Source organism: Tachysurus vachellii, chromosome 25, assembly GCF_030014155.1.
Source record: "Tachysurus vachellii isolate PV-2020 chromosome 25, HZAU_Pvac_v1, whole genome shotgun sequence".
NCBI classification, from domain to species: domain Eukaryota; kingdom Metazoa; phylum Chordata; class Actinopteri; order Siluriformes; family Bagridae; genus Tachysurus; species Tachysurus vachellii.
The window spans coordinates 2,487,943-2,506,647 of NC_083484.1; the positions used below are offsets into that span (position 1 = coordinate 2,487,943).

General features: G+C 40.0%; 2 protein-coding genes across 3 annotated transcripts; one reads left to right on the forward strand and one right to left on the reverse strand.

Moving 5' to 3' along the window:
• Nucleotides 1-1,784: 1,784 nt before the first annotated feature.
• Nucleotides 1,785-11,905, reverse strand: atp6v1ab (ATPase H+ transporting V1 subunit Ab). Its single transcript, XM_060861737.1, has 15 exons — nucleotides 11,749-11,905; nucleotides 8,219-8,315; nucleotides 7,948-8,076; nucleotides 7,594-7,808; nucleotides 6,658-6,795; nucleotides 6,029-6,180; nucleotides 5,259-5,421; nucleotides 5,063-5,171; nucleotides 4,848-4,970; nucleotides 4,371-4,485; nucleotides 4,160-4,223; nucleotides 3,868-4,071; nucleotides 3,250-3,344; nucleotides 2,986-3,157; nucleotides 1,785-2,380 (listed from the first exon to the last, which is right to left on the reverse strand). The coding sequence occupies exons 2-15, from the start codon at nucleotides 8,298-8,300 to the stop codon at nucleotides 2,288-2,290; spliced, it is 1,854 nt and encodes a 617-aa protein (XP_060717720.1). The 5' UTR covers nucleotides 8,301-8,315; nucleotides 11,749-11,905; the 3' UTR covers nucleotides 1,785-2,287.
• Nucleotides 11,906-13,298: 1,393 nt separating this feature from the next.
• naa50 (N-alpha-acetyltransferase 50, NatE catalytic subunit) lies at nucleotides 13,299-18,558 on the forward strand. 2 transcript variants are annotated; one of them, XM_060861572.1, is made up of 5 exons: nucleotides 13,299-13,490; nucleotides 15,578-15,711; nucleotides 16,044-16,163; nucleotides 16,386-16,452; nucleotides 16,742-18,558. In XM_060861572.1, the coding sequence occupies exons 1-5, from the start codon at nucleotides 13,483-13,485 to the stop codon at nucleotides 16,917-16,919; spliced, it is 507 nt and encodes a 168-aa protein (XP_060717555.1). In that variant the 5' UTR covers nucleotides 13,299-13,482; the 3' UTR covers nucleotides 16,920-18,558. The 2 variants fall into 2 exon arrangements, with proteins under 2 accessions (XP_060717555.1, XP_060717554.1); XM_060861571.1 differs by having other exon boundaries at nucleotides 13,301-13,490; nucleotides 15,575-15,711.
• Nucleotides 18,559-18,705: the final 147 nt, after the last annotated feature.

An 18,705-nucleotide genomic window follows, 5' to 3' on the forward strand; every position in this document is an offset into this window, starting at 1 on the left:
TTTTTTTTTTAATTGTCAACTAGTCTGCTTGCTTCTTTTTTACACACCTGAAGGTTAAACAAAAACAAAACATAGAGGAGATTCTACAATGCACTGCAATAGCTTAGTGTCTAAAAGGATGTACCCAACAGGTACAAGAAAAAATCCTTTGATGTTTATAGAGAATAGAAAAAAGTGCTATTTCAGACCAGGTGCTCTGTGGGACTGTGTGTTAATACCCATAAAACACTGTGAGCATTTCAATTCATTCATTCATTCATCTTCTACCGCTTATCCGAACTACCTCGGGTCACGGGGAGCCCCTCAGGCGTCATTGGGCATCAAGGCAGGATACACCCTGGACGGAGTGCCAACCCATCGCAGGGCACACACACACACTATCATACTACGGACAATTTTTCCAGAGATGCCAATCAACCTACCATGCATGTCTTTGGACCGGGGAGGAAACCGGAGTACCCGGAGGAAACCCCCGAAGGCACGGGGAGAACATGCAAACTCCACACACAAGGCGGAGGCGGGATTCGAACGCCCAACCCTGGAGGTGTGAGGCGAACGTGCTAACCACTAAGCCACCGTGCCCCCATATAAAGATTAATATAATACAAAAAAAATCCAGATTAATATTAGATATATTTTAATGTGTATGTATTTATCCCCAATGAGCAAGTCTGAGGTGACTCAGGTGACTGATGCGAGGAAAAACTCCCTTAGAGGGTAAAGGAAGAAACCTTGAGAGGAACCAAACTCAAAGTGGAACCTCATCTGGGTGACACTGGAGGATGTGGTTGATGAGATTATTGTCCTCAAAGACCACATGGAGTTGGAATTTCCTCTTTAGTATAGCAGAGTCCAACTGGAGCTGGTAAATCTCTAGATCCCTCAGGATCCTCACAGAGTCGGCCTCATCTCAGTGTAGGTCCAAAATCTTCATCGCACGGAAGGCGATCTGAGCTGGTACAATTTCTGGATCTCACGGGATGGGTAGAACGAGAGAAGCAGTGGAGAAGAATTAACATAGCTGCTGTTCATAATATTAACAAGCACTAATAATTTAAGCAAGCACTCGATTTGATTGTGCTGTACAATATCAAGACACCTCCCGGTTCTTCCCTTAATGTACAGTATGTGCTTTTACATTTCCTAAATGACACTTAGGGGTCATCAGTGAGTCTGTAAGCATACACACAAGCCTATGGAGAGAAATGTCTTTGTTTGTGGCAAAATCGTGACTAACGATGAAAAGTTGATTTCAGTATATTTCAGTACCTGAAACTGGAGTTTTTAAAGACACAAAACTGAAATTGAAATTATGCACATTCTCATGGTCAAGACAGAGGAACTGCAACACCAAACTTTCGACACAAGGAAAAACTTTATCAGTATGTATTATCAAAGGAAAACAAAAAGCACTAAATATCTTTTAATTATAATAATATAATTAAGGCAGCATCTTAGGAATAAATTACACTTAGGATCTCAGAAAAGAAAAAAAAATATGGTATCAATATCATCTTTTAGCCTTAACTGAAGATAGTATATAGATCTTATATAAGGAAACAATAAGGAAATAATAGAATAGTAATTATTGTAAAGAAAAGGGAATTTTAAATATCATTACGACTGAAAGACAAGCAATTTTGTTAGTGACTACACTTCTGTGATTTGTAGTGTTATTGCACTTTTATTTTTAATCATGTTTTATACCGATATCTTCACAGTAATCCAAATAATGTGAAATACATAGTTGTACTGATGTATTAGTCATTCACATACACGAGTACTTACACATTTGTAATTGTATTTTATTGTTGCAGGACTTCAACACTGTCACACAAGCATTACATGAGAGAAGTGTGACGCTGCAAATATATTACACACCGGTCTTATGGGATAATAGAGTTTAAAACAGAACAAAATATCACCACCAACGTTCCACCCAATAAATATTAACTCTGTTTAATTGAACACATCTCTCAAATCATCTGTACAGAGAACAAAAATAAATCAGAGGAAAAAAAATACATCAACACATGAGGATGAGGCAGTAGAGCGGTATACGAAAAAATTTAAAACACATCTGAAACACTTACGGAAACACAAATACAACCAACTACTACACATACGCACACATACACACACACACAAAATGGAGGAGGTTCTTGACGACAGAACGCTTTCTTCTACCGTTGCTCCATTAAAGGAAGGGGGAAAAGAAAGAAGTGGAATGTCGGTGGATGGAGCGAAGTCGGAGAGAGAACGACAGCTGCGTTCAGCTGATAGGGACTTAGTCCTCCAGGGTACGGAAAGCGTTCTGCATGTCCTCGTGCAGCTGCGCGTAATCTGCTTTAATCTTCGCCTCTCCTTCCTTCACAGGGTCCTGAGGGAAAGAGCAAGAGTTGATAAAGTTGATCAATGTTCATTTAGTCTTTTTATATATTTATATGAATATATAAATATAGAATATTTATATGAAAATAGTTCATCTTGATATGTAATAACATTTCGTTTTATTCTCAAAAATAAAAAAGGATTGAGATGTTATAAGAAAATGATGAATGTTGGGGTGGTGTAATACAATGTCATTGTATTGCATCATCTTTTAATAGATTTAGACACAGTTAATGTTGTGGTGTTTGTGCAAATGAAAAAAAGGAGAGCTTTACATGTTCTAGAGTAACCAGAACACAGAACTTTCTCAAAGTGTTTAGACAAAAAAAAAAAAAAAAAAAAAAAAAAAAAAAAAAAAAAAAAAAAAAACTCACCACATCATAGATTATTATCATTATTATTATTACTGATTTCTGAGCTGCTGGATTCTATCTTCCAACCATCAGATCTGAGAATTCAACAGCAATGTGGTAGAAAACGTAATAAAAACCCATCGATATTTCGAAGGCATCGGTTATCTTTTTAAAAGACTGTTTGTGAATTAGTGAGTTAGAACTCGAACGTCTATAAAGAAGAATAATTATAAAAATCCACCTTAAATTTCATAGAGCTGATCTTGTAGAGGATCTCGCCCATGTGCTCACGGATCATGGCCCAGGTGATCTTGTTGTCGCTCTGAGCCGTGGTCTCCACCGCGTGCCGGGCCATGTCATAGAAAGCGATCATGTTTGACAGGATGCCCACTGTCTTGTAGAATGGACAGAACCTGGTGTGAAAGAAATCGATAGGAATTTAGGTCGATTTGAGCTCCTACATCAAACCATGTAACTGTTCAATGCTTTACATGGACAGACAAACCTGTCGTATGGGGTGTAACCATTCTGCTGCAGGAAATCATCTTTAATCAGCTTGGCGACTTCAAGGGTGATCTTATCTGTCTCAGCCAAGGAAGCCTGGTGCAAAAATAAATAAATAAATAAGGTACATTTTACGCTCTATGTACTGTACAAACAACTGAAAGTAATGTGTTTGGAACAAAATAAACAAAACGGTGTATTTTTTTTCTGTTATCTATCAAAAAGTCCCTATTTTTGTTACCAGCTCAAAAAAAAAAAGCAACGATATTTACGATATTAAGAAAACACTGATCCATTCTTTAATCCAAAACACACACATACACACAGCAAGGCACCGAACCCCCCCCAACTGCTCACCGGGCACCGCAGCATAAATGGCTGCCCACTGTTCCGGGTGTGTGTTCACGGTGTGTGTGTGTGTTCACTGCTGTGTGTGTGTGCACTTTGGATTTGTTAAATGCAGAGAACAAATTCTGAGTATGGGTCACCGTACTTAGCCGTATGTCACGTCACTTCACTTCACTTCACAACGCGCTCAAACCATGTTGTAGTAATTTCTCTCATTTCTGAAAGAGTTTCTTCATGTTTAAAACTTGCAGATTCATGCGATCTTCCTCACCTTGCCAACAAGCTGGACGATCTCAGCCAGGTCCTCTTCCTCCTGCAGAATCTCCTTAGCTTTAGTGCGCAGAGGCACAAACTCTGGGAAGTGCTTGTCGTAGTATTCGTCCAGTGGTCGTGTGTACTTACTGTAGCTGATCAGCCAGTTTACAGACGGGAAATGCTTCCTCTGGGCCAGTTTCTTATCTAGACCCCAAAACACCTGAGAAGAAAAAAAAACAAGTGTTTATGAAAGCAAAATTGTGGTACTGTAGTGAAGGAATGAAAAAATGAGTTCACTGAGTTGTTACCTGTACAATACCCAGTGTAGCAGACGTCACAGGATCTGAGAAATCTCCACCAGGGGGCGACACACTGCAGAAAAATCACCCTCATTATTCTTCTAATAACCACAACAAGACCAAATATCAGTTCAGCCTGTACAATATACAGCTATAAAACATCATAGTTTTATCATTAGAGGACTTAATACAAATTTATGTTGCTATAAGAATAACTTACGCTCCTACGATGCTAACACTGCCTTCTCTCTCTGGATTACCGAGACATTTCACACGGCCGGCACGCTCATAAAACGAGGCCAGACGAGCTCCCAGATAGGCAGGATAACCACTATCTGTTAACCACACAGACACACACACACCATTAAAACAATTTTGCACCTGTAGGAGCGTTTAGCAATTAAAATTAAACAAAAATTAAGTTGTAATTAACTCTCCTTTTTAGAAGAAAGCTATGAAAAGATTAATTAAGGGTTAAACCCGGAATCAAAACATATAGGATCATGAAAGAAATATAAATAAAATAAAAAGAGTCAAATAATGCCACAGGGTATCAAACAAACAAACTAATAATTGGCTATTTATTTACTCTTAATTGTCCCTTCACATTTTTTGACACATAATGTAAAGCAATGTGACATTTTAAATACTATATCATGTGTTATGGTTATGATCATCATCATCATCATCATCTCACCAGCAGGCATCTCAGCCAGACGACCGGAGATCTCCCTGAGAGCTTCAGCCCATCGTGACGTGGAGTCCGCCATCATGCTCACATTGTAACCCATATCTCTGAAGTACTCAGACAGAGTGATTCCTGAAGAACAGACAAATAAAATAAACACACAGACAAAAATAAAAAACACTGAAAGTCTAAACCAACGACCAACCAGCTGCTGGGTCCGATACCTGTGTAAATAGATGCCTCTCGAGCAGCCACGGGCATGTTGGAGGTGTTGGCCACCAGAGCGGTTCTCTTCATGATGCTCTCCACCTTCCCGTCCACCTCCATGGTTAGCTGTTAGACAAACCAGAGCATTGACCATCGTACAGAGTTCCATCATAATCAGCTTCCAGAGCGAGCTTCTGCTGTGCTGTTTCTCACCTCAGGGAAATCTCGCAGTACTTCTGACATCTCGTTACCTCGCTCTCCACAGCCCACGTAGATGATGACATCACTGTTGGAGTATTTGGACAAGGACTGAGAGATCACGGTTTTGCCACATCCAAAAGCCCCTGGGATGGCGGTAGTGCCTCCTTGAACACACCTGTCAGTAAAGTAGACATTTTAACACACAGCTCTTACACATGCACACGCTCTCTCATGCGTGCTCACACACACACACACACACACACACACACACACACACTCTGCAATCTTCATATGTTTAGTGATCCAGATATCTGAAGCAGATTTTTTTTTTTAAATTACAAACAATTCCTACGACTCAGTTCCCCTCCCACAGCTCTAACTCTCCACTTGATAATGGATTTTTTAATCCACAGACAGTTATTATTTTAGTTTCTTTTTAGCTTGTGACATTTTCTAAAAATGTAGTTTCCCAAACTATAATAAACTACTAGTCTAATATAAAGTGTTGTTCCTCAGACCAGGCAGGTAGTGAATGAATGAAGGATCAGTGGAAATGCTTCACACAGCTCATGTTAATGAACACAGCCTTTCTGTCAGAAGAGTTTTTTAAATAATGCAAATAATGAATCCTTAATAAATAATGCAAATCCTTTTCATTCTAAATCCTACATTTAATTTCCTCCCTGAAACAAATAAACAAGTAGGTATATCAGACCAGTTAAATCACTGACAGAGTCTTTGATTCACAGACTTTTTTTTTAATGCTTATGTGTGGCACTGACGGGAAAAGGGCATCCAGCACTCGCTGGCCGGTGAGCAGAGGATGATTGGCGGGTAGCTTCTCAGTAACGGGTCGGACCTGACGCACGGGCCAAACCTGCACCATGGTGAACTTTTCCTTCACTCCTTCAAACTCCAGCTCCAGCACCACATCCTGTAAACACACCAACATACATATACGTTTGCGTGTCATATATATACTCCATACAGACTCGATGTTTACTCACTCACTCATTTTCTACCGCTTATCCGAACTACCTCGGGTCACGGGGAGCCTGTGCCTATCTCAGGCATCATTGGGCATCAAGGCAGGATACACCCTGGACGGAGTGCCAACCCATCGCAGGGCACACACACACACTCTCATTCACTCACGCAATCACACACTAGGGACAATTTTCCAGAGATGCCAATCAACCTACCATGCATGTCTTTGGACCGGGGGAGGAAACCGGAGTACCCGGAGGAAACCCTCGAGGCACGGGGAGAACATGCAAACTCCACACACACAAGGTGGAGGCGGGAATCGAACCCCCAACCCTGGAGGTGTGATGCGAACGTGCTAACCACTAAGCCACCGTGCCCCCTGATGTTTACTTTATCGTTTAAATAAAACAGCCACACGGCTCACCGAGACGTCGTAGTTCCCAGGTGGTGCCACATAGGTGACGGTCCCTCGGTTTTTAGGTGGCAGCATGATTTTGTGTTTAATGAGAGAGTTCTCGTGCACAAGACCGTAGATGTCTCCTCCGGTTATGTGGCTCCCGACCTGTCAAAGAAAACAGAAGAATGAATCTGTTCAAATAGTTTCGACCCTCAGCACTAAAGAAATAAGAACCAAGAAATAAAGAGCTTATTGAGGTCTAACTGTGTGCTATTTGCTATGTGATCATTAAGTCTTGCAGTAACTCTAACAGTCATGGCCTTCAGTTCTTATAGATAAATATTTATACCATCACATCACGGCAGTAAACAAACATGTCGTTGTCCAGGCTCAGGCTCCAATTGGACTTTATTAAAGGCGTGAGCGTATCAGCTTCAGCAACCCGACTCTGAATACGCTTAATTATTGATACAGACAACTCTGAATACGGCTCTAATTAGAGTCGTCCAGTTTAAAGTGAGTGAACTGAACCAGTCGCATCAAGTCTCAGCTCACTTACATGTATTTTTTCTTGGATCTTTAAATATTAGTTTTTCAATATTACAGTATTTAAACCATTTCTTGAAGTTAAATTAGAATTTATTAACCTTTCTTTAAATTAAACTACTGTAAACTTAAATCATAAAAAAAAACTATGATGCTGATGAAATCCTTTTGGAGAATTTTGTTTGTTTGTTTAATCCTCAGTCATACATTAGAGAGAATTATATTCTAATATGCAGACGCAGGTCAGATCATTTACTGAAAGGAAAAGGGGCGGGGACATGTAAATTTAGGGGGGTGTCTAGTTTGTATAAACAAATATAAGGATTTCTTGATAAGGGTTAAGGTGTAGGACCTTATTATGCATTTTGAGAGACTGTCAATCAAAAAACATGTTGACTTACAGAGTACAGTACATACCCGTAAACTCTTGGAGGGTGAGAACTCCCATTTGCTGTCACGGTTGAGGGCACCAATGTTCACGCCTCTGGGGATGTAAATGCTCTTGGTCAGATCGTTGATGTCTTTGAGTGGACGCTGGATACCGTCAAAGATGGAGCCCATGATGCCAGGTCCCAGTTCGACAGAGAGGGGCTTCCCAGTACGCAGGACCGGGTCACCAACAGAAACGCCGGCTGAACACAGCTCAGGAAAAATATTCACCATGCTGAACAAATGACTGACCTTAATTACTTTAAGATCCACTGTAGCAGCTCTGATGCTCCGGCAAGACTTCTGAATAAAAGAGTCTAATTGACCGTGTGTGAAGGATACAGGTTTCTTCGTACACCTGAATGGTGGCCATATCTCCCTCCAGACGGATGATTTCTCCCACCAGCTCACTGTGGCCTACACGCACCAGCTCGTACATCGCAGCCCCGGCCATGCTGGACGCCGTCACCACTGAGGGATGAACACACAGATACACACCAGGCTTTTATAGAACAAAGCAACGTCTATACACTTTAATGTAAATCCTGACGGTCAGATCAATCAACTTGAATATTTTTAAAGAAATATTGGAGTTTTTGTTTTTTTTACTGACCAGGTCCGGAGACACCATGCACATATCCAAACTCTCCCTCGTACTCCTCATCTCGGATCTTGGGCAGCTTGGAGAAGTCCATGTTCAACGTGTGTATCTAAGACCACAGATATCAGACCACAAAGTGTAAGGAGGACCTTCTGTGATCCAGTCATAACGTTTGATCAGACTTGTGTCTTCAGACCATCATCTCCACCATGTGTTTCTTCTCATATCAACACAACACATGCTTTCAGAAACAATTCCCTCATATACATATATAAAATCAAATTAATACAATATAATCAAATTAAGACACGAACACATCACAATCGCTTCCACCATCTCGGATTTGTAGAAATTCCATGAAAACCTCATATTAATGTTTTTTTAACGTTAGACTTCACTTTAAAGAAAACACCGTCTGCCCTTTTCCCACATACAGTACATCAATTCACAGGTACTCATGACTGGCTAGTCACTGTGATTGACAGCGGGGAAAGGCTAAGCCCCTCCCACCTAGCAAACATGACTAGTTTGCTCTCTCAGACTCTGAGCCACAGACGGCTGTATCATTGTCGAACTCACACTTTATCTCCTTTCGGATGTTTTCGCTTCTGAGCCTGAATGGTGAAATTTATAATGTGAAAATGTATAGAAATATAATGACACGTCTAAACACAGACATGACGTAAAGCCTCTATGTATCATTGTTCAATACATTTATGTCAATTTTTATACAACTGAGCATTTGAGAGTTAAGGGCCTTGCTCAGGGGCCCAGCAGTGGTAGGTTGGTGGCCCTTGGATTCAAACTCACCAGCTTTCGATCAGTAATCCAAGACGTTAATCACTAAGCTGAAATGAATTATTACATTAATAATCTCTTCTGTAATCTCAGCACCTCATAACTCTCGATTCCTCAGTTACAGATCAATAAGCATCATCTCTCCCTTCATAGGAAAGATCATTTCCATCCATCTTTTCAGGCATAAAATGAATTACGTGTCTGTTTCCTTCCAAACAGCTGAACTTTCAGGATCTTTAGTAGAGCACCACTGGGTGTTTCTTCGTTTCCATCAACACCAGACTGACAGATATTTTAAGAGTCGACTCGAGGCTGCGTGTTAGTCACGTTCATGTGAGCAGCCTGCGTTTTTCCTTTCCTTCATTCCTGCGATTAATTAAACATCCGCAAGAACACGTTCTCCACGTCTTGATGGAATAAAAGACGATTAATGAAAAGCCGTGCTGATTGTTACAAAGCACCGACACTGGAGACTCCTTACTTTAAACTTTACCATATCAACAATTTTACCATATCTATTTACTAAACAACAGCTAATTAGTTTAACAAAATCTGTTTATTAACGAATCACTTTTCTGACCAATCAGAATCGAGAACACGCCTCTGGTGTAAAAGTGTGAAGCATCTGCGAAAGGAGTGAAATCTCAACCCTGAACAATTGCACTGTTAAACAGCCCAGAAATACAGAACTCCCTAATAATAAAGTTTCCACAAAATAAAATTCATCACAGAGGTTTCATGGGTTTAGTGACAGTCCTTGTATCCGGAGCGATTCTACAGCAGGGTCACATGAGCATGAGCACGGCTTGTGACTGACTGATGAAACAGGAAGGAGGAGTAAATAAGAGCTTGAGTAATTCTGGAAAGTCCTTGTGGATGTGACACTTCAGCACGAGTGGCTGTGAGGAGAAACGAGACTAGTTATACGTTTGGACCGAGCAGATTTCATCACTCTGTAAAATTATTCTTGAAAATAAATTAACCAACTCGTTTTCTGTAACAAGTTTCAAGTAACGCTCTCTTCTCCTCCTCCAAACTCCAACGTGGAACATACAGAACATTCTAACCCAAACTATAAAATCCTCCTCTTTGTTTTAGGCTAAAATTCCTGTAAATTTATTTGCTCCATTCCTTTTATCTCAATGGCCTGGAGTTTCTCAGAGTAAAGGACATTTGTATAGAAGCTTCCATAAGAAGGAAGTACATGACGACTGAAGATCTTTTGTTCTTGGAGCAGGAGAATTAATCACTTAATATCAAATTATTTAATCAAATGTTTGGGCTGATTTGTTCTGTGATATTCAAAAGTAAGCAGTGTATGACAAAAAAAAATACAAATTACTACACAGATCAATGAAACTAACTGTATCCCAGATTTGGTTTAATCTAATCCCAGTTAGTCTAATCCACTCTCTAGTCCTGATAACAGTTACTAAGATTAAACCCCATCGATCTCATGCGACCAAACTGGGACTCTGACCTTGTAGGAATCTTGTCTTTTTTTCAAAGCTTTGAGCATTCAGAGAGAGAGAGAGAGAGAGAGAGAGAGAGAGAGAGAGAGAGAGAGAGAGAGAGAGAGAGAGAGACCAAAGATACTTATGGATAACAGAAATGTGAATATTTTACTGTCTGAAATTGAAAAGACCACAGAAACAGGAAGTTGTGGCTCTCGGCAGCAGGCGCATGACTCCTGTAACTGATAGACTGAATGTATTACAGTGTTTATAACCAGTTTATTACAGTGTGTATACAGTATTAATAACGGTTTCTCACAGAGAGGCAAACTACTGTTTAAAAGATAGTCATCTTAATTTAAATACATTATGATGCTTATATTAATATACAGATCTGGAAAATAAATAAAATGTTGATCACAAAAGGAAAAAAAAAAAAAAGACAAGATCTTCCTTTTATGATCTTCAGGCAAACATTAGGTCATAAAATGAAGAAGTTGGAGAACATCATGTGACCTGCAGGACCCTGAGAGCACAGCTGCTCTCTGGAGTTACAAACAGTTTGTCAATGCAGATTGAAATGCTGATTAAAAAAATGACTGAAATGGACAAATGCGGATTAAAGGTGTGAACACGGATCAGGACTGAACCCCCGGGAGGGGGGCGGGGGGGGGGGGTCCCGAGGGGGGATTCTGCAGTCACGTGACCATCACATCAGCTGTAGGATTTTCATCCAACAAAACAAATCTGAATGTTTTTATTTATTTACTATAATAGATTAATAAATAAGATTACATCATTAAAATATATCAAAATGCGTAGGATTTATTTATTTATTTAATTATTTATTTATTTAAAAACCTTAAGATGCTTTGCTCAGATGGACTCTAAGGTTTATTGCTGTTTATTTGCTGTCATGTTTTATTCTGGCACGAAATTAAAAAGAGAAGTATTTTATTAGAGCAAAGGATGAATGAAATCGCGTGAAAACGAAGGTGCAGCTCGTTTATTCTCAAGGTTACAGAAGGGACGAATCAGCATCACAAAAACAGCCCTCAGAACACACTGCGTTCACATATACACGTGAATGCGTGACAGAAACACGTGACACCAATTGTTTAGTATGAGAAATTGTCCTTCTATCGGAATAGATGAATTTAGCTTAGCTACCTATGCTAGCTACCTGGGAGCTAAATGAATTAGGCCAAAATAACAGCACGACTTTCGAATAGCTTTGAAAATAAAAACAATCCTGGGATCGTAAGCGGTTGAAATATAAAGATAAAATACCTGAAATTATGTGAAAGATCGGAGAAAGTCCGTGATTCCGTCTGCCAGGTGAAAAAAGATGAAAAATAACGCGACTAAGAGAACAGATCAGCTGACTTCATTCACTCGACGGTGCTTAAGGAACAGGAACAGGAACACACAGCGCCCTCTAGTGTAAGCAAGTGTAAATACTGATTGTGCATAGCGCCCTCTAGTGTAAGCAAATATAAATTCGGATGTGCACAAGCGCCCTCTAATGTAAGCAAATGTAAATACGGATGTTCACAGCGTCCTCTAGTGTAAGCAAATATAAATACGGATGTGCACAGCGCTCTCTAATGTGAGCTATTGTAAATACGGCTGTTCACAGCGCCCTCTAGTGTAAGCAAATATAAATACGGATGTGCACAGCGCCCTCTAATGTGAGCTATTGTAAATACGGCTGTTCACAGCGCCCTCTAGTGTAAGCAAATATAAATACGGATGTGCACAGCGCCCTCTAATGTGAGCTATTGTAAATACGGCTGTTCACAGCGCCCTCTAGTGTAAGCAAATATAAAAACGGATTGGCACAGAGTTCCCAAATGTAAATATGGATGTGCACAGCGCCCTCTAGTGTTGGCAAGCGTAGATAAAGATATAAGAAGTGCTATCTAGTGGGAGCAAACGAATATACGGTTGTGTGCAGCGACCTCTAGTGTGAGCAAGCGTATGTACAGATATACACAGCGACCATTAGTTTGATGAAGCGCATGTACAGATATACACAGCGCCCTCTAGTTTGAGCAAGCGTAAATACTGATATAAGCAGCGCCCTCTAGTGTACGTGGGTGTAAATATGTTCAGAATCAAAATCAGAATCAATATCAGATTGATTGGCCAAGTGTGTTGACACACACAAGGAAATTGGTTCCAGCAGTTTGTGAGACATACAGACATACACAATACTATACAAACTATACAAGACAATGCTTGACGATGGGATACAATATAGACAGAATGAGAAAGGTATAAATTATGAATAGGTAAAATAACATAATTAATTCACACGCATAAAACCATTCATTTTTAGAAACAAACTTTGTTGTAAAAAAAACAAAAAACCAAACAAACAAAAAAAACAACGTTCAATATTAAACAAATTGGGTCAAAATGATGTGTGTTATTACTATTTCGGTGTAGGTTTTTCAAACCAAATTAAATAACTAAATTCTAATAATACAACTGAAGTGATTTCATGTTTTTTAGTTCAGGCTTTCAGGTAATTTATCATTTTATAAATTGCAAACTCCCTGTAACAGTTTTCTTTAGGGACTTTTAATTTTTAATTAAAAGTATTTGGCGTCACTTCCTGTGTCCATACGCCGTCTTTTCTGTTTGTTGCCGTTCCTCGGAGCTGCGTTAATTCTCCTACCCATTTTCATTAAACCCCGCCTCTAATTCAGAGATTGGTTAATAAGTCATACCACAAGGCCTAGTCAGTGTTCAACCAATAGTAGATCAAGCGGTCAGCTGGATTTAACCAATTGTATCATAGGAGGCGGAGTTTGCCCGAATACGGTTGTGGGAAAAACACACTGGCGAGCAAATTGACAGCAGCAGCATTTGCTAGTCTGTTAGCAACATACATGTGGAGGGAACAGCACCGAGAGTTGCTCGTAGCCCAAAGTTAGCACAAATTTCCCTTTCTTTCGTATTTGGACAACATTACGACGACCTCGGTGATTTTTAAACCACAAATAAGTTGAGATAAAGATGAAAGGGTGAGTAACGGCGTGTGGTTTTATCCACCTTTAAGCCGTCACAAAAAAAGTTTTTCCTCCTTCATCTCTTTTTTCAGCAGGGGAGGGCGGGGGAGTTGCTAGCGATGCTAACACTAACACTAATGCTAACGCTAACGCTAACTTACCTGCGAAAGAATTTCAAGCCAAGCCGAGAAATTCTAACAACAGATTATTTTAAACCCGAACGTTCTGTTAGACTTCACAACGATCCCTTTAGGTCACATAAATAAACAACTCAGGGTTAAGTGCAAGTCTGGGGTTGTACAGTAGTAAAATTAGCTTAGCTTGTGGTCGAAAGTAAATGTAAAAAATGTTGAGTCAGACTGTGCAAAGCTAGCATGGTTAGCATGGCACATTTGTTCATCAGTGGTTTAAGTCTTCAGAGAGGTTTAAATGGGTTTATTATGAATAATAAGCAGCTCACACGGAACAAAGCTAACACATTATGTTCATAATAACGTGGCTAACCTAGCTAGGACAGTTAGCCAGAAAGCTAACGCTAAGCACTGATTATTCGCTCAGAGATATGAGGAAGAAATGTGAGTTAAATGAGTGAGTTTGTAGTTAATAAGTTAAATTAACTCATGTTAATGAGGCATGTACTTCTTAAACTCCCTGAGAGTAAGACATCCTCAGATGAGAGGTTTTAGGAGTCGGACAATGAACTCAATAAGAACATCACTTGGTCAAATTTGATGAGATTTTATTTGAAACCTGTTTGTAATATAAACGCAAACCTGAAGTGGGCGTGTCTGGATTTCAGTGTCAAATATAATAAATCACTTGTCTGTTCTGATTAGCTGTTGCTCACAGAGCTCATTTGTTATTCAATTTTTATGCAAATTTGCAGCAGCCAGTAAAGAGAAACGAATTAAAGTCGATTTTGTACAATGTTCAGTTTGTGATCTTTTAAGATTGCGAGCGGTTCCCTGTCACATTAGGACTGAAGTCTACCGCAGTCGTTTCTCTCTGTGAGATTAAACAACAAAGATCCTGCACCAATAGACCTGCATCCTCCTCACTGCCGCTCTTTGCAGCCTTCTGTTGGTGGCTTGTCGGCGATCATCGTAGCAGTGTTTGTTCATTCTGAGTAATCTGGGCTTTGCGGTCACAGATCATAAAGAAAAAAAAGTTCTTTGGACGCAAGTCGAGATTGTCGACAGCCGTCATGGAGCTATTTTGACTAAAGACAGTACATAACAAAGTTTGCGAGTGCTGCTGCGATGATCATCTAAAAGCCACCGATAGGACGACGGCACAGGATCATGCACAACTCACACCGTAAACATAAGGTAGTAGGTTTTTATTGTTAAAAGGCTTTTCAGCATATGTAGAATCTGATACGGAGAACTCAAGCTGTTGCTTAAAATCCAGGGATGATTTTGGGATCTTGGACAGCGTGACAAATAATGGTCTTAAATGAACACTGAAAACACTGAGCGTTAAACCAGCTTTAGAAAGAAAAGACAAGTATCTGCTGGTTCTGCCTTGCTTTAAATGCAGATGAAGCTCTGGGTTATTTTTGTAGGTATCTGGAGCTACACCTGACTCCACATGTTTAATCAGTTGATTTTGGTCTTTTTCCTGACTGTTTTGTTTGGCTCTTTTTAGTGTGTCGTGAGGGGCTGCACACACACCAGTTTTTCACAAAAGCTTTCACTTCTCAGGGTGCGAGAAAGAGAGAGGAAGAAAGTATTTATTGCTCGCTTGTTACCCTCTCCTTGGTCAGATCCTGCCCTGTCCTATCTGATCCCCAGCTGTAGCAATGTCCAAAAAGTGCAGCTGTGTCATTTTAGCATGCAGTCATCCTATAAATACTGCTGTCATTCCCAGACTGGTGTCAAGTGAAGGCAATAAGTAAACCTGATGGCGATGATGAAGCAATGCAGAGATGTTTTGGGCAACCCACATAATTTAATAACTAAATATAGCAGCTTTAAATACTGTATCAGTGAGAGTTTTGCTAATATCTGCCTCAGTTCTTGTTGAAGCTTTTGTCTTCTACAATGTTGTTCTGTAATGATGAGCGTACAACCCCGTTGAGCATTCTGCTTTTGTTCCAGTAGCCGGATCGAGCTGGGGGACGTCACCCCCCACAACATTAAACAGTTGAAGCGTCTCAACCAAGTCATCTTCCCTGTCAGTTACAACGACAAGTTCTACAAAGATGTGCTGGAAGTAGGAGAGCTCGCTAAGCTAGGTAAGGCAACTAGGTATCAGGTCAGAGACAATTCGATTTTTTAATCAAATCTATATTTCTGACATTTGTAGCTGAAGTAGGATCGATACAGACAAGAATTTCAGATTTTGCAGAGTAAAAAAAAAAAGGCATGTAATTTATTAATAAATTAAAAGTTGTATTTGTTGCCACTTGATGTTATGGGAGAATGATCACCTTCGAGATGCTGATGGTGATGCTGTTCATAACATCATACAGTTTTTGACCATTATCCTTTAACTGAACACCAGTTTTTTAGTTCTTACAGTTGCTTTTGGATCAGACGTACCATCAGTCATGCTTCTGTTTTGCAGCGTACTTCAACGACATCGCCGTGGGAGCCGTGTGCTGTCGAGTGGATCACTCTCAGAACCAGAAGAGATTGTACATCATGACACTTGGCTGCCTCGCACCCTACCGCAGACTGGGCATAGGTACAGCTTTTCCACATAAAGCAGGACGGGACTGAAGTTTCAAAGCTTCGAGCCATGGGAGAAACTCTTATATAATCTCAGAATTTCTTTTATTTTTTTTTTTTATTTCCTTGTTTTTAGTGCAGCACAACTCATCAGGTGACATTTGAAGAAAAAAATTGTTTTGTGTTTTAATTCTGTCTAGAAGTGGTGAAATTTCCTAATTGTCTCGTTTGTTTGAAGGAACAAAGATGCTGAACCATGTGTTGAACATCTGTGAGAAGGATGGCACATTTGACAACATTTACCTGTAAGAATTTTGGACTTATCTGTATAAAACCAGTCTACTGAGTAATGTAAGGATTTAACTGACATAAGCTACAGGTACAGGTGTATTATCCAGTCATTGGTCTTCCTTCAAAGTGTTTTGTTTGCTCTTTTCCATAAAAGTGACATCTTTTAGGCATTCAGAATCATCCCAAACAGCCACTTTGATCATATGGAGAGAACATTAACTTTATTTTATCTTATCTGATAGTAATCAATTAACAAACCTTGTGTCCAAGAATAATCCTAATTTTTTTCTCTTTCTCCTTCAGTCACGTGCAGATCAGCAATGAGTCTGCAATTGACTTCTACCAGAAGTTTGGTTTTGAGATCATTGAAACGAAAAAGAACTATTACAAGAGGATAGAGCCGGCAGACGCCCACGTTCTCCAGAAGAGCCTGCGGAGCCCGTGTGAGCCCCCAGCAGGAGACCTGCAGAAGGCTGAGTAGGAGCCGGAGCACGCTGGAGAGATGGATCTCGGCCCGTATTCACAAAGTGGAACTGTGACCGATGCCCCAGGGCCTGTAGATACACCACTTTTTTCGGAGGGCAGTTTAAAGAGAAAAACGAGTTCATGACAAATTGCTGAATTTTTATTTTTCAAAAAACAAAACTCAGTCCCCATCAGTTTGCATTTTCTTTTTTTTTTTTTTTCTTTTTCTTTTTTCTTTCTTCATGTAGAGAGTTGAAATTAGACACAAGGGTTTTTTTTTCCAGGCAGAATACATAAGTGCTCCAAAAAGCTGCTTACTTGTTACAGAGTAGACACGGTGAAGGTTACTATGTAAGCATATCGTTCAGTTTGTTAAATCGTTAATGGCAAGAGGACACGACGTTGTTGTTGTTGTTTGAACAAGGCGATAGATATTTTAAAAATAGGACTGTTGTTTTTGGTGAGAGCTGGTCCTGGCTGGCAGCATTGGACGCCACACTACAGATCGTCTCCGTGACCTCCGGACCTCACATCACCTTGCCACCTGAGCCCAGGGACGCAGATGTGTTCAATTTTACAGAATGCAGGGGGGGAATATTGCACGTGATGTAGTGTCTCTTTGCTGTGCGAATCTCACCGATCTGCCTCGCACAGGATCTTCTCGCCCCCTCAAGCCAGCGCGAACACGGTCAATCGGTTTGAGAGTGAGAGATTGGGTGTGGGTGTGTAGGAGTGAACTCCACTCCTGTTTCTGAATGTCTGCTTCTCTGCCCATTATTTAAAGTCCCCTTTAGGTTTTTTTTGTTTTGCATAATTGCTGGTTGGTTCATGGCTTTTCCTGGGGTGCTGTTGATGAGTCCGATTTGAGAAAAGACTGTAAGTGCCAGTTATGGAGAGGAGATATGCTGTTGGTCCAGTTACCCCAGAATATGAGACACTTTTAACATAGCACGTGGCTTTTCTACACACTCACATTCCACGTGCAAGAAATTGATTTTAACTTATTTTGAGATCCTTTTTTCCAAGAACAAACTGATCTCAGATTGTGGAAAAATACAAGTACTACAGTGTGAAATACACTTTTATTTGTTAATTTAACAAACTACATTGATGTGAGCTCAGACAGAATGTAAGAGTCAACATGGTTAATTCAATAGTCCATGTGATTGTATAATATTGGGGTTATGCACAGGAAAACTGCAACAGTTCTCATTTTTCTTGAATGGTTTCATGCTGAATTTTGTCCTCCATGTGTCTACACACAAATGGCATTTTGTTTTGCATATTTGTAAGTGTGGATGGATATATATTTCAGCAGTCTCCTCTTCGGCACACTGGCAGCTATAAACATACCCACAACATGTTGCTATCATTTCAGTGATGTTCACTGACAAAAAAAAAAAAAACATCTTTGTTTTTTGTTTTTTTTTATGCGCTGTGGGTTTGGCGTGGTTTGGTTATAGAGGTTCCTTATGCTGAACTTGGATTTGCAGGCCAGACCCCAGGGGAAGCCTTGACACTGCATGCCAAGAGGGATGTGCCCTTTCCATTGTAGTACGAGCATGTTTTCTTTCTTTCTTTGGAAAATTTTGTCTTTTCTGGAGCTCTATATTGTAAAACTTTTAAAACCTCTAAATAAAATACTATTTGCATTATCTGCCAGAAGATGCTTTTATAATGCTGCACAAAATACAAAGACGTGTGGATTATTGCGGGGTTATACGACAATACAATTTCACTATCATGAAAATGATCTCATTTTTTTCCGAGGGATCGCGACGAACATCTTAAAGCACTTGGTT